General features: G+C 51.2%; 3 protein-coding genes across 3 annotated transcripts; all 3 read left to right on the top strand.

Annotated features, from left to right (window-relative positions):
- Nucleotides 1–268: 268 nt before the first annotated feature.
- Nucleotides 269–2,710, top strand: J4E90_001375 (uncharacterized protein; the record flags this gene model as incomplete). Its single annotated transcript, XM_051430963.1, has 1 exon — nt 269–2,710. One exon carries the CDS (start codon nt 269–271, stop codon nt 2,708–2,710), a length of 2,442 nt encoding a protein of 813 aa, XP_051296450.1.
- A 2,517-nt stretch (nt 2,711–5,227) lies between these two features.
- J4E90_001374 (uncharacterized protein) lies at nt 5,228–6,756 on the top strand (the record flags this gene model as incomplete). The annotated part of the gene is made up of 4 exons (XM_051430962.1): nt 5,228–5,315; nt 5,360–5,959; nt 6,019–6,140; nt 6,193–6,756. The coding sequence occupies 4 exons, from the start codon at nt 5,228–5,230 to the stop codon at nt 6,754–6,756; spliced, it is 1,374 nt and encodes a 457-aa protein (XP_051296449.1).
- A 527-nt stretch (nt 6,757–7,283) lies between these two features.
- Nucleotides 7,284–8,534, top strand: J4E90_001373 (uncharacterized protein; the record flags this gene model as incomplete). The annotated part of the gene is made up of 2 exons (XM_051430961.1): nt 7,284–7,519; nt 7,574–8,534. 2 exons carry the CDS (start codon nt 7,284–7,286, stop codon nt 8,532–8,534), a joined length of 1,197 nt encoding a protein of 398 aa, XP_051296448.1.
- Between the last annotated feature and the right edge of the window lie 5,970 nt (nt 8,535–14,504).

The following is a 14,504-nucleotide window of genomic DNA, read 5'->3' as shown; positions in this document are numbered from 1 at the left end:
TACGCCTTCCTTGCACTCTCAAAACGCCACTAAGCTCGCTCTTGCCCACTCATTCCAGAACCTCGCGGCTTTCCCCATCGCGTTAAGGCAGGTCTCCCTCCAGTCCGAACTTTCACTGAAGGTCCGTGCTCCGCCTTACTACCCCCACTCGATACCGTCTCCAGCCGCTTGCACTACACTCTCTACTCACATGCAATACACCGGAGGCAATCGATCCGTTCGCCACATAATTGTTACATACTCACGCGAATCATCGACAGCTACTACGATGTCAAGCCGCCCACTACCGCCGTCCAGCGTTTTGCTAGGAGAAGTCAAGGCCACTGTCTTGCGTAAGTACAAGAAGAGCGCGTCCGTCTTTCTAAATGACGCCGCTCTTGATATGATGCTTACCGAACATCCCGGTGACATCCAGCGCTACGCCGGATTCTACAACATGGTCTACCTCTTCCTCGACCCCTCTCACTGCCAAGAGTCAAATCGACCACTTGCGAACCCCCTTCTTACCAAGGACTCGACGACTCGTTTTATTTGGAATAAGAAGGAGTATCACTGCGCCGATTACCTTGTGGACAACGATGATGATCATCCTGAATCGGTTGAGGCTGCAGCAATTCGACCTATTGAAGGGTCCATCGGTGCACCCATCATTATCGCTACGGAAGTGGTGGCCGCTATCTCGAAGAAGACGCAGAAGAAGACGTCTGCCTTACACCCTGGAGAGAACATCAAGACGCGGCTTCGGCGCGTATATAACGACCGCCAAGAAGCAAAGAAGTTGGACAGCTGGCTGGCGCTGAAGGCTACAGTCGAGACGGCTGCAACGCTCAACGTTCCCGCTCATGTTTCTACTACCCAGTGGCACTTCTGGAACGCCGTCCTCTTAGAGGTTCTCCCGTCGTTACCAGCACCCGAGCGCGCCGCTCGCCTCCTGTCTCTCGAGAGTCGCGACATCACCGATGAACAGCCCAAGCCATGGTCTGCTATCTGGCAGACGTATCAATATGTTCGAGACATCAAAGAGATCAAGACGATGGGATGGGACAAGACTCTGCTCGAAATGTCCGAGAACTACCAAGACTTCTCTGAGGAATTGCTAGATCTCGACTTGGCCACACGCATGGCTCTGGGCCTCTCCGTCGCACTGCCGCCAGTTCGCGAGGAGAACACGTCAGTGCTGACCGAGCCCACTGCTTCGAAGCCATGGACTCCTCACACTCCGGTACTTGAAACTGGCGCTCGTCGTCCCAAGCCCCTCCCAAAGTCTCAGACTACCCGGAAGAACTTTGATTTGACCTCTTTCGCCGAGAAGATTACTCCTGCTTCTGAAGTCGCTACACCATCGGCTCTTGTCCCAGCGCAGGGTGGTACTAGAATCTTCGGACTTCCTACGTCGGTGCCACAGAAGCCTCTTCCACCGTTCGGCGGCTGTACGCTTACTACTCCGGTTTCGAAGACCGCCAGTGCCCACCCTACATCCGTGCTGCTACAGTCCTCCCCATCTGCGCAGTTCTCTGACACACCAAACTTTGACTTTGGCTTTGCTAAGAGCACCTTTGACGCACCAATTTCCATCTACGTACCGAAAGTCAATGAACACATTGTTTCTGGGACGGGCATCGCCACTCAAACGCCTGAACTGCCAGAATCGACTTGGGCCGAACACACACCAAAGCCCGCAGTACTAACTGGCAAAGATATAAAGTCTATCTCGACTACTTTTGGTGCTTCGGCTGTTGGCTACGATTATTCCTCATCAGAGAGACCTATCATCCTCATTCAACATGCTGAGCAACCTCCTAAGTCTGATCTTGAAGGCTCTATAGAGGTAGAGGGGACTGAGTGGGAGACCCAAGCAGCTGTCGAAGCGAATTCAAAAGACCAAAAATACTCCACTCGGTTAACCATGGTCATTGATGAGTTTATCATTGCTAAGCTTATCGAGAAGTTTCGAAAAGAAACTTCAAGCCCCGGTAGAGGGGAGACACTCAGCGACACTACTTCCAGGGAACAAAAGGAGCCTTCCCGTTTAGACGATGAGCAACTCAACCAAGGTGACCGAACCGCCTGTCTCCCAACAAAGGAAGATCATACCCAGTTCCCAACCTACACCTTCCGAGATTTTGCGGAGAAATACGTCCTCGCGCGAAGTCCAGATCTCTCTGTCGACGACATCTTCACTAGACTTACCAATTTCTCGAATGGCCGCCTCTTCGATGTCAACTGCGTGCTTCTTAATGTTGACGAAAATGACGAGAGCAAGCCTGCAACGTTTGAGGAAGCAGTCAGCATGCTCGAGCCGTATTTAGCAGGTCAGTGGACTCTGGATAATGCAGATAGCGATTCCGCATCCAGTTTCGGTTCGACTCCGTCGTTGACGCACTCGCATTTCTCCGAAGACGAGCTTGCCATCGATACCGAGATGGCAGAAGAGTACATGCTCGATGGATACGGGTGGCCGCTCGAGCTGACCGGGTTGCCTCAAAACGACAAGAAGTTCTTCGAAGCGGTACATACGAAGATCGTCGCAGAGACCGATCAGTATGAGTTCGACTGGTGGGCTGAGGTAGATTGCCTTCTGGGCCCTCAAGATGAGGAAGATGACGACGATGATTACGTTGTACCCACGGTCGATGATGATGGGAAACCCATCAAGCTCACACTAGACATAAACCCTCTACAAGAGGATTGGGCCGAAGACGTTTTCTAGCAGGTCTTCCCAGACTTCGAGCAGACTGAGGCTAAGCTTCCTGATGTCGCGCCGCAAGTCCAAGTGGAAGTTGATCAGACGTTCTTCTCAGCCATGTTCGACTCAGGATATATGTCGGAATCGCTCGGTATCCCGGAGAAGACTTCGTTTACGGCAGCGAAGTTGCCAGCAATGCAACTAGTTGACACTTTGGTGCCCGTTTCCAGTTCCATCTTCGCCGACTACGATACGCTTCTGCATGGGCTGTATCCAAAGGCTGCAGCAGTTGGTACTGATGCGGAAGACCAGAAGGCCGGCTATCGTCTACCTAGTTCCGCCGTACGTACTGTCCAGTCAAAAGCTGTGTCTACCGAGGACCCAGGACCACATGATGGCATCGGAACTAGCAATTCTGCTCACGAGAACTTGACCACAGCTCAGCCGCTGACGTTCAACCGGCATTACCCAGTCTATGACCTCTCGCGCTCTGGCTTGGCGGTATATAACTGGCTCAAGTCTCAACCAAATAATAGCCTGGCAAACATCAGCGCGAACGAGCCGGGCGAGCCCGTACCGTTTGATGTGATCAAAATTTGACGGTGTTCCCACTATCAGGGAGCGAGAAGAGTACATGATGAGCGGGATCATGGAACAGCAACTTCGAGCTTCCAAGGAGAGGGCCTCGTGAACCCAAACGCAGAATCGGAGGGAAATGACAACCCTTTCGGGAGTGGCGAGCTCAACGAGCACCCACTATATGCGCGCTCCGAAGTGTGCAATGTCCGCATCGCTCTACGCCTGAGGACGTAGTCGAATGGGCTTTCGTAATCAGTTCATCGCTATATCCTTCGAATATTGCGCAATGGGTTACGGCTTCTCTTCACCAATACGACAATGATTGTCCGATTCCGGCTAGATATCGATATCGACAGCCGCCTCTGAGCTCGAACAGACTGTCAAGCTCGCGACGACATGCCCGCCTTGGCCATAGAGCCAGGGTAGAGAGTAAACTCCGCTCTGCTGGGTCAAAGATCCAGCAGACGAGAAAACCACATCGTCCGTCTGCGCCATAGAGCGAGCGGACACACAGAAGAATCCACTTGCCTGGCCAAAGAGCCAGGTTATGAAGAACCGCCATGCATGCCTGAGCCAGAGAGCGAAGGCAGAGAGCAAAGGTCATCCGGCGACTGAGAAACTCGACATGTTTGTCTCCACCAAAGAGTGAGCAGATACGCAACAAACTCACTCTCCCGGGCCAAAGGCTCGGTTGAAGCGAATATCGATCTGTCAGCCTACACCAAAGACTGAACAGACACACAGCAAACCCCCCTTGGACCAAAAGGTCCAGGCATGAGGGAGCAAGATGCGCAGCCATTGCAATTGCGAGGAAGACTTGTCGTGCAAAGATGCGACATGGTGAAGAGGACTACGGCGGTCACAAAGCTGGCCGTGTTGTCGAGGTTTCTGCATCCACGGAGAAGGACAGCGTGGTGTTTCCAGCGACGATTCGAGGAGATTTGAGGGTTGGTATGCGCATGAACGGTCACGGCGAATTCGTGTCAATGGTGTTGGAGGTTGTTTTGAATTTCGCCGACGACATTTCGTTAGCACACGCGCGCTCAATGTGTGCGCAATAAGGTACGAGGATGCAGGAAACCTAATCGGATCACGAAACACCAGATCGGTGACTGGTAGAGCGGTGTGAGATGACAGGTAATCTGATCGTTGGTGAGGGCTTCCCCGCCATCCACAACGCTACTCTAGATCGCGCATGCTTCGAGCTGTTATCTCGACGATGCAAATCCTTGGTTTCGAAAGAAATGCATCTGCTCTCGTATGCGGGTATGGCCGTTTCGGATACGCGGCTACACCAAGACCCTAGCAGCACGCATCCCACCCGATCATCCGGACAGCGCAACTCCAATGACGAGTGGAGAAAAGCATCTGATCTTCCCCGCATCATCCTTGACGCAGGAACCGATGCCACTGCCTTGATCCAAGTGCAGCCACCCGGACGTCGCGGAAGACTTGCTGCTGTGGTGACGGCCTAAGTCCTCGGCGCCCAAGACATTTCCAAGCGCCGCCAATGCCATTTTCAAACTTGGCGACTTGCATTACGCACACCAGCCCCTATGTACAACGACAACCGGGACCTGCGCGCAATCAATGATAGGGGAGGGCCTGAAGGGCCAGACTAAATGGCCAAGCCAATCGTGAGTTTCGTAGTCATTTTAACGAGTTTAAACGATCCAACCCTAGCCTCGTACCAACACCGAAGGATGACTACCAAGCGTTGCACTGTCGCCCAGCTACTGCTGCGGCTCAACGCCGTTACTTGGCTGACGGCCGAAGGGGTTTCATAACATCACGACTCGCCATCCTAGAATGTTCGTTCTCTCGTTTTCCCTCGCTTCCTTCCCACCAACCTCAGGCTCCGCTTCACGTCGCTCGCTGTGTAGTGCCTCAGGCGCACTCGTTAATCCACGCATGCCGAATACCCAACACCTGTCTTTCGAGTGATACCCCGGAGCTTCCGCCATGAGACCTTCGAACCTTGTTTTTGCAGCAGTCGGCCTGCTTTCCTCATTCGCCACTGCGCAGCTGGAGTTCAATGTTGACGATCCAGGTGCGCTCACTGCAACTGTTTTCGGACCCCACTAACATAAATAGCCTCTATTAAGGATGCGACAAAAGTTGTTGCAGCGGGCTTAAGAGAATGGTACACTGGTGACAAACCCGGTGATGTACCTGGAAACTTGCCAGACCCATACTACTGGTGGCTATGCGGAGCCATGATGAACTCGTTCATCGACTACTGGTACTACACCGGCGACGACACATACAACAAGATTGTACAGCAAGCGATGGTGCACCAAATCGGCATCCCAAGAGCCTTTATGCCAGAGAACCAGACAAAAACACTAGGAAACGACGATCAGGCTTTCTGGGGAATGGCTGCCATGTCAGCAGCGGAAAACAAGCTTCCAGATGTCGAAGGAGAAATGTCGTGGTTGTCACTCGCCATCGCCGTATTCAACACACAGGTACCGCGCTGGAATCCCGAAACATGCGGCGGTGGACTCAACTGGCAAATTTTCCGATTTAACCCCGGATTCGACTACAAGAACACAATCTCCAACGGATGCTTTTTCAACATCGCAGCAAGGCTGGCAAAATATACAGGCAACGAGACGTATGTTGAGTGGGCCGAGAAAGCATGGGATTGGCAATACAGTGTTGGTCTCATCAGCACAGATTACCACTTCTTTGGTAAGGATGCTCTTGAATATATTTCAGATGCTATACGTGCTAACAAATACCTTTCCTAGATGGTACCAGTGAGAGACAAAACTGCACGGAAAAGAACCACATCCAATGGACCTACAACGCTGGAATCCACATGGCGGGTGCCGCAGCCCTGTGGAACATGTCAGAAGCGAAGGGTGATACGGTAAGACTCCTTGAACCTGACCCAACTCCACACTCATTCTAACGCAACGAAGGAACGAGCAGGCAGATGGCGAGAGCGCCTGGGCGGCGTTATCAACGGTACCGACATCTTTTTCCAACAGCAAGGAGCCCCAGACGTCATGATCGAAATGGCCTGCGAACGCAACGGACTGTGCGACCACGATCAACGATCCTTCAAAGCCTACCTCGCCCGCTGGATGGGCTGGTCGATGCTAGCCGCTCCCTGGACGCGCGACCGCATCATGCCCAAACTCCGTGCCTCTGCTGTGGCAGCTGCGCAACAATGTGGCCCCGGAAAAGGTGGCTGTGGTCTGAGGTGGTGGCAAGGTGGAAACGACAAGGAGGTGGGCGTTGGAGAGCAAATGTCTGCATTGGAGGTCATGCAGAATTTGCTTGTTGATCAAGTTTCTGGTCCCGTCGGACTTGATAATGGTGGAATAAGTGAGAACGATCCTACTGCAGGAAGTGATGCGGGTCCTGTGCGTGTTGAGCATGACTCTATCACGACAGGGGACAAGGCCGGCGCTGCGATTCTTACTCTCATGGTGTTCGCGGTGTTCTTTGGTGGAGGCGCTTGGCTGATTATGAGCGAATAGTTTCATTTCTTAATTCAAAGCATTTTCGATTTCATTATATTGCGCGAACTGAGGCATTGATACTGACTGTGCACTCGAGGCTCTATCATCGACAGATGTCGACAAGAATGCGGGGTGGAGCGGTGCCATACTTGCCAATAACGTACACATCTGACGCGTGAAAGCAGTGTGACTCCAAACCCGCCGCACCGTATACGTGTGTATTAAGATCTGCATGCATTTGTAATGCCCCCGTTTTCCATGTGTATACACTGCAACCTATGAGAGGGCGTGGCATGACATGAGCGTGCAGATCATTCCCCGAATGAGCGAGGATAGCGACTTCCCAACTCGGAATTAGCGCGTGTATACCTAGGTAGCAGCTGCATCACCTCACGCCAGCTATCCAGCATTTGTAAGCTCTCCGGCTATACCTCCGACATCACAACGACGATATAAGGCTGCTACCAGAGCTGCCATTCTCGAACGACTATTCAGTACTTGTCTGGTCGTACAATCGCAATCGTGGACAGTAACCGATAGCAAACATGACGTCAGCTAAAACCTTCAGCACCGTACCAGCAGGCGCGCAACAGCAGCCCACACCCTTCGAGCTGCATGTTGAGGAACAGAAGTTGCAGGACTTCAAGACTCTGCTCAAGCTGAGTCCGGTCGCGAAAGAGACGTATGAGAACAAGCAGAATGCGGGCAGCCATGGCCAGTTTGGGATCAGCCGGCAGTGGATCATTGATGCGAAGAAAGAATGGATGGAGAAGTTTGATTGGTACGAAGGCTCGACAAAGAGTTGAATAGGAATGGCTGCACTGACACGTTACAGGCGCAAGGAAGAAGACCGCATCAACTCTCTGCCCAACTTCAAGGCCACCATCAATGACGATGGCGGTAGCAGCTACGACGTCCATTTCGCAGCATTGTTCTCCAACAAGCCAGACGCTATCCCAATCGCTTTCTTCCACGGATGGCCTGGCTCGTTCTTGGAGTTCTTACCCCTCATGGAAGTTTTGAGCAAGAAGTACACGCCAGATACCCTCCCTTACCACATCATCGTACCATCTCTCCCCGGCTTCGCTCTGTCCTCTGACCCGCCACTGGATCAAGACTGGAAGGTGGCGGACACATCCCGCATCATGCACAAGCTGCTTCTCTCCCTCGGTTTCGGCGCATCAGGATATCTCGTTCAGGGCGGTGATATCGGCGCCTGGATCGCGCGAGAGCTGGCATCTACGTACGTCGAGTGCAAAGGTATGCATCTCAACTTCATGCACACAGTCGACATCAAATCCTACTCTTCACCTGAAGACGAGCTCAGTGCAGCGGAGAAGAAAGGTCTTGAGAGGATGAACGAGTTCATGGAAGTAGGCAAGGCCTATGCAGTTGAACACGGCACGAAACCTTCCACCATTGGCCTCGTACTGTCCAGTTCCCCTATGGCGCAACTGGCGTGGATCGGCGAGAAGTTTATGGCGTGGACTGATCCATCTACCACGCCTTCCGTCAACACAATCTTGTCGGATATCACGCTGTATTGGCTTACTGGCTGCTACCCAACGTCAATCTACACATATCGAGAGGGCAAGAAAGTCAAACATGTGGACAAGCCGACGGGTTACAGCTATTTCCCATATGAGCTTTCGCCTGTTCCGAAGGCCTGGGCGGCGAGGACAGCGAACCTGGCGTTCTTTAGGGCGCACGAGAAGGGCGGTCATTTTGCGGCATTGGAGAGGCCCGAGACGCTGTGGGCAGATGTCGAGGAGTGGGTCAAGATGGCTTGGAAATGAGTTGGTCGTGGCGGTGAATTCAATGATTGTCATGAAAGATAGGAAAAATGATGTGCAAGCGGTTCAACGGGTTTAGCCTGAGATCGTGTCAAACTTAGTAGCATTGACGATAAGCTGATGATTGCGATTGTTTGTGTCGCCCGTTCGCAGCTGCCACGGTAGAGTTCGGCCAATTTGCAGAGCAGCTAACATGGCACCTTGAATAGTCTCGACGTCGCTGCCTCACTCTCTAAAGCCCATGCGGGGATCATGATGGTCGAGGCCGTCAAGTTTGGGACCGAGTAAGGATTTAATCGATAGGACCGTAAGCAGCTAGCGTCGAGGCTGTGCCCAAGTGTCACTCCGCCGATGACGCATGTCATACCAATAACACGACCGTGCCAACAACCACGCTGCATGCCTAATCCTCGCTCGTAACATGAAACGTGCCACATAGCGGGCGGTGCCAAGTAAGCAAACAGCAGCAGTAACAGATGAATAAGATCGCGACAACTATAACTCCTCCCATTGCTCACAAAGCCTCCTTTTCCTACGCTCGCTCGTTCGTTTCGTTGTTTCCTTCTGCCGGTTCTCCTCACCACTCGTTCCTCCGGGAGACCGGCTAACACGGCATCGACGCCCATCACCAACAATCGCGATCATGGCCCCTTTCCAACTCGGAGATTTGGGCACAATATGCAACTATGCGAAAGTTAAATACGAAGAGCGGGCGGAGACGAAGAGGCGTCGCAGCTACAGACGCTCGTCCAGCGACCCCACCATGAACGCTACTATACGCAAACCCCACGGCAAACTACACAAACCGCCCAAAATACAATCGCTACATGAAAGAAAAGAGCGTCCGCGCAATAAGTTGCAGAAATCTAGACCGCAGAGTGTTATTGGGGTGGTTAGGCCGACTGTCAATTTCTTCGCGCTGGAATACGATCCTTATCCGTATAATACGCAGCCGAGTCAGTTTTTGGGCGTGTACTCCAGTATCGATACTGTCACGGCGGCTGCTTTTCGACATGGCGCGTATACGTTTTCAAGAGAAGGGTTGCTGGATGGAAGCGAGTACCTGAGTCCGACGGGTCGCATCAAGATTGTTTCGCACGCGATACAGAGTGTGGGTGTTACGGCTGCGGTGCCGGGGGATAGGGCTAGCAAGAAGTTCGACGACGGGGTTATGAGGCTGGATATCCCGCATCCGCTCAGTCAGCCGGCGCCGCGGTTCGACAGTCAACAGGATCTCGACAAGCAAAACGTCAGCAAGGATGCGGTCTTCCTGGCGCTTCATGAAGGGCCGCAGAGCGCGTACTGCATTGGGATGTTTACGAGTAAGAGTTTGGCATGGGGTGCTTGTTTGAAAGACAAGGCGTGGCTGGAGTGGTCAGACCCGCTGACTGAGGAAGAGAGGAGTGTTGAGGAGAACGATATGCCCAGGATCTCGGCTAGACTCGCGGGAAGCGGACGACACGCGTGGTTCGTGAGAGCTTTTGAGGTTGATGGAAGATGAGGCGGAAGACGGAAGACAACTCCACACACCCAACACTGTGCGACATGCCAAGCGCATCTTCCTCGCCTTATCGCAGCACACTCGAAGCACCGACCGGCGAGCATATTCGCAGCCTTCCCAGAACAACGTTATAGGTCGAACAACGCGACGGGCGGCAATACTACATACCCTAGCATGCAAACATCGGCAGCTCACATCAGCCGGGGTTTTTGTGGAATATATGCTACGTATGCTAGCGTCCGCAAAACATCGACGCGATGATGAAGGTCATCATCATGTATATACTTCGCCGAAGCATGGTACTGATGGTTCTCAGAAAGCAGCTCGGCAATCATGCTGCGCTTCATCGATTGTTTTGGTAAATTTGGCGTTGGCTGTAGAGATGAGGGAGGAGCTTCCAGGACATACAATAGACCCCTCTTATAGACTATAGCACATTGCCACCATGTGGCTCTCTTCTTCTTCGCTCACATGTGGCTTTCCATGACAACGTTCAGTTTCGTAAGCAGAACATGGGTACGAAGTTTCTGTCTTTTGATGAACCCTGTGGAAACCCTGTGGAAATCATACTACTGTTACAGCGGCAATTTGGGAATGACGACCTCATCTCGCCGCCGACATACTTTCTGTTCCATGATCTTTTTAGAATTGCCCCGCCACAGGTCATGGCTTCTGTGCCTTCTATTTTTGGTAAGGGAAACGGTGGTAATGGAAGATGTGAGAAGAGTAGAGAGCCAATTTATAGACGACGTGGATCGAGAGACTGACACATGACTGCACAGGCTACCGTTTTTGGAACAAGAGGAAACCACATCAGGGGTGTATACGTTTCTTTTGGTTAGAAGAGCAGCGCAGACACTTTCGAGAGGCGAGACAGCCTTTTGGAACCCGAGACTGAGGAGACAACAGTCCGAGCTGCTCGCTTTTAGATGGAGAGAAGATGCTGGTCGACATGACAGAATGCGACGTCTGTTTTGGATGGAAGAAGGAAGGCACGCACATGCGGTGCTAGTCTTTGAGTTTTTGTGATAAAAAAAGCAGATAGAAGTATCGTCTCCCCATCTTGCCGTGGAAGTATTTATATAGCGCATCGATGCCGAGACATGTGTTCAGTGGAGTAGTTTTTGGAAAAGAGAGGAGAGAACGCGGCATGGAGTGAGGCGATACCATTTTTGGTCAGAAGAAGAGGAAAGTCACATGGAGGGATTACCTACCCGATTTTGGTGTACGATATCAGGCAATTGTTTTACTTCTTTATCGCCGGGAGTGAGTTTATATACCCTTTTGCGCTAGTGTCATGACATCAAACTGGACATGGTGCGTACAGCACAGGAGAAATGCTGCATGCATGGTTTTCTCATCGACTTTAAGCAAGAGACTATCTCAGCATATAGGCTATGGTTTCGGATTTGAGTGAATGCAGCGCGCTGACACATGTATTTGGCGTTCAGAATTTTGGATATGGGTATAAGTGAGGGTGTCCTCGCTCACCCTCGTCATACCAACTCGCGAATGTAGTTATAGTCATCGCATCCAATCCACGCGAAAGTTAGAGAAATGGCAATGCGAAAGCGCTCGACATAAACACTTTCACTTTCACTTTGGAGATTGTGTTTTGAACTGCTGTCGATCGGATCATTTATGCGTAGTGTCGTTGTTTTAGAGCAGGCATGAAATCCAAAGCAGCTGTCAGAAGCAAAACAGATGCTTCTCAGCCCATGTGCGCTTCTGTGCTCTGATTCGAAGAGAAGCCGCCGACATAGGTCAGCTCGAAAGCTCATTTTGGAAGAAGGCAAAAGCCACATACAAAAGCTCGGAGATGGTTTCGGGAAGGCGGCAAAACACACATGCGAGCTGTCTTAGCTACTTTTAGAATAGTAAATTTCCAGGCATGTTGGGGAAAGAAAGAAGAAGAAGCGTTTCAGGCGAGCTTATATAGCCGTCTCCTAGCCAGAGCCTCCTCTTCGCGAAACATGATCATGTGGACGTGGCGACTTGGTGTGCTCACATAGTCATGTCAAGGATATCTTTTGGAGAGCTTCCAAAGCTAAGTAGCGGAGGGACGTACACTCCAACCCATGGGTTTTGCGACAGCCAGTCTTCATGCGCTTGATAACTTGTAGTTTTGATCGCTATGCACATTGTCATATGCGCAACATGCTGGAGGACATTAGAACAAATGGGACATTGTTTGTACAGCCACTTCCGTCATGTTACGTTTCTCGCAGGACTTTTGGTGTGTCGACACTCCGCAAGGGTCAAGCATGCGATGGTTTAGGAGACAAAGAAAAGAGCGCACACATATAAGTCCTGTCCTTGGACTTTGGAGGAGAATACAGCCGCACATGTTTTGTCGTGAATTGCATTTTAGGAAGCAGACTTTAGAGAGTAGTGTGAGATAGTAGAAGGTAAAAGAAGTATCGAAGCTTTGTAGAGCCGTCGCTGGCTCCGATGAGTGGGACGAAGGCGGAAAAGGGAGAACATGGATCGCCAAATCGTCGTTTTTGGAAGAGAGCGATCTTCTCCTGTAGTTAGGTCATCGCGATTTTGAAAAAGCCAATTTTCAAGTATTGTTTGGAAGACAAAAGAGGTGTCAGACTCGCAAGACTTTATACACATGCTCTCTGGTAGCCCAGAACTAACCCATTCCAGACACAGCGCAACAACATGTGCGAAGACATTGTGATACTCTCGCTATCTGGGCGATCAATTACAAGTCCCGCTGCACACATGACTGGAGTTTTTGATGCATTTTCTGGCGCCGCTAATTTTAGACACACGCTCTCGGGACGTTCCCCGAGTTCTGCTGATCATGGCAGGGACAGTAAGTGTTTAGATTTTGAGAAAGGTACCCCACAAACGGCTTCATGTGACAAGCCATCTCTAATTTTGAGAGACAGCGCAGAGGCAACATGGTCGACATGTCCGCGATGTTTGGTAAATAACAGGAGGACAATGTTATGAAAAGAGAAAGGAAGCAGAAGCAACAGTTGAGGTGTTATATACACATCAGCTATGCTATTGGTGGTCAAAGGTATAACTGGGTTCGCAGTTTTGTATATGCTTGCAATGCAAGCACAGCAATCGGGGAAGACATGAAACTGGTAGTCGAGTTTTTGATCGAAGCCGACAACAATATGATGTATTTGGATTGTAGTTTTGAAGTGATCAAGTGATCAACAAGTCGGATCTCAGTTCTCATGGCCAGGAACATCGCATCTTTTTGGTAGTTTAGAGGATGGCGGAACAAACATGCGTTGTGTGCCGGCCATTTTTGGAAGACAGCAAGCAAAACACATACCGTAATTAGTTAGTGGTTTTGGAGAGCAAGTAGGGTACTTGAATGGTAGATGAAGAAAGGGTCGGAAGAGTGGTATTTATACTGATTTCATCGATTTGGTAGGGTGTGCTTGGCACGATTCTGAGGCGTGATGTTTGAACACATAGCATCAGTCTGGTAGCCTTTTGGTGATGACAAGGCGCAAAAGGTCACGCTGCGTTGATGTTGTCTACAGAACGTACTCCGAGAGCTCTTTTGAAGTTCCAAATCGCTCTCATGACCGAGAACTTAGATGGAGCGACTGGTTAAAAAGCCAAAGTTCGTTCGGATGTGACGATGTGAAAGCCGTGTTACTCGAAAAGAATACATCACACTTCGGAAATATGAAATTGGTTCTAACTTTCTTTTACACATACATCGTGTCGTCGAAATACACCATTGGCTCACATTGCTGACACGATCAGTGTGACTGACTGTGACAACAGCGTCTCGTATTGCTGACCGAACGAGAATTTTGTGGATACCGCAATGTGGCGACGCGGGTACAACATGCGACTTCCCGAACGCACGCCTACTCCACCTGCAGAACCGGGTACGACACCGGCGAAGAATTGTGCCTGGTGGCTGCAACGCCAAAATGTCAGAGCTCATAGTTTCCAAACCTGGATCGCCAGAGGCGCATGTCAATCTGTAGGTGGCCGCCGATCGCCTATTGATATCGCGGTCCGTGCGACGTATACGAAATATGACTATGGTGTTGTTGTCTCTCAACAACCCGCGATCGACATGTCGTGGTCGTTTGTAATATGACGGGGTGGTCAGACGGACAGCGGAGGGTAGAACAGTGTCGGCTGAGCGAAGCGGCCGTCGTTTCTGCAGCGATCATGCGCAGCAAAGCAGGAGTGCGGTGTGGTTACCAGCTCATTGGGCCTGTACAAGGTAGCATATTCTGATGGGTAACTGCATTGACAGCTCGCGATGGTGCAGGGTTCTACACCCCCTTGCGTAGCCATGTGTTCGAGAAGCCGGAAAGATCGCATTTTCTGAGTTTCCCCTGGCGCTATCGTGATGGGATCACGAGTCAGATGGGCGCATGTCTTTCTCGACAGGATGTGTTCTTCCAATGATCCCACCCTTGCATCACGCGTGATAGGCAGCCTCATGCGCTCGATCGACCAGGGTGTGTCCGTGT

Source organism: Alternaria incomplexa (assembly GCF_024043165.1).
Source record: "Alternaria incomplexa strain BMP 0042 chromosome Unknown scaffold_1, whole genome shotgun sequence".
Classification (NCBI taxonomy): Eukaryota; Fungi; Ascomycota; class Dothideomycetes; order Pleosporales; family Pleosporaceae; genus Alternaria; species Alternaria incomplexa.
Note: the sequence above shows the minus strand (reverse complement) of the source record. Positions and strands in the feature narration are given on the sequence as shown.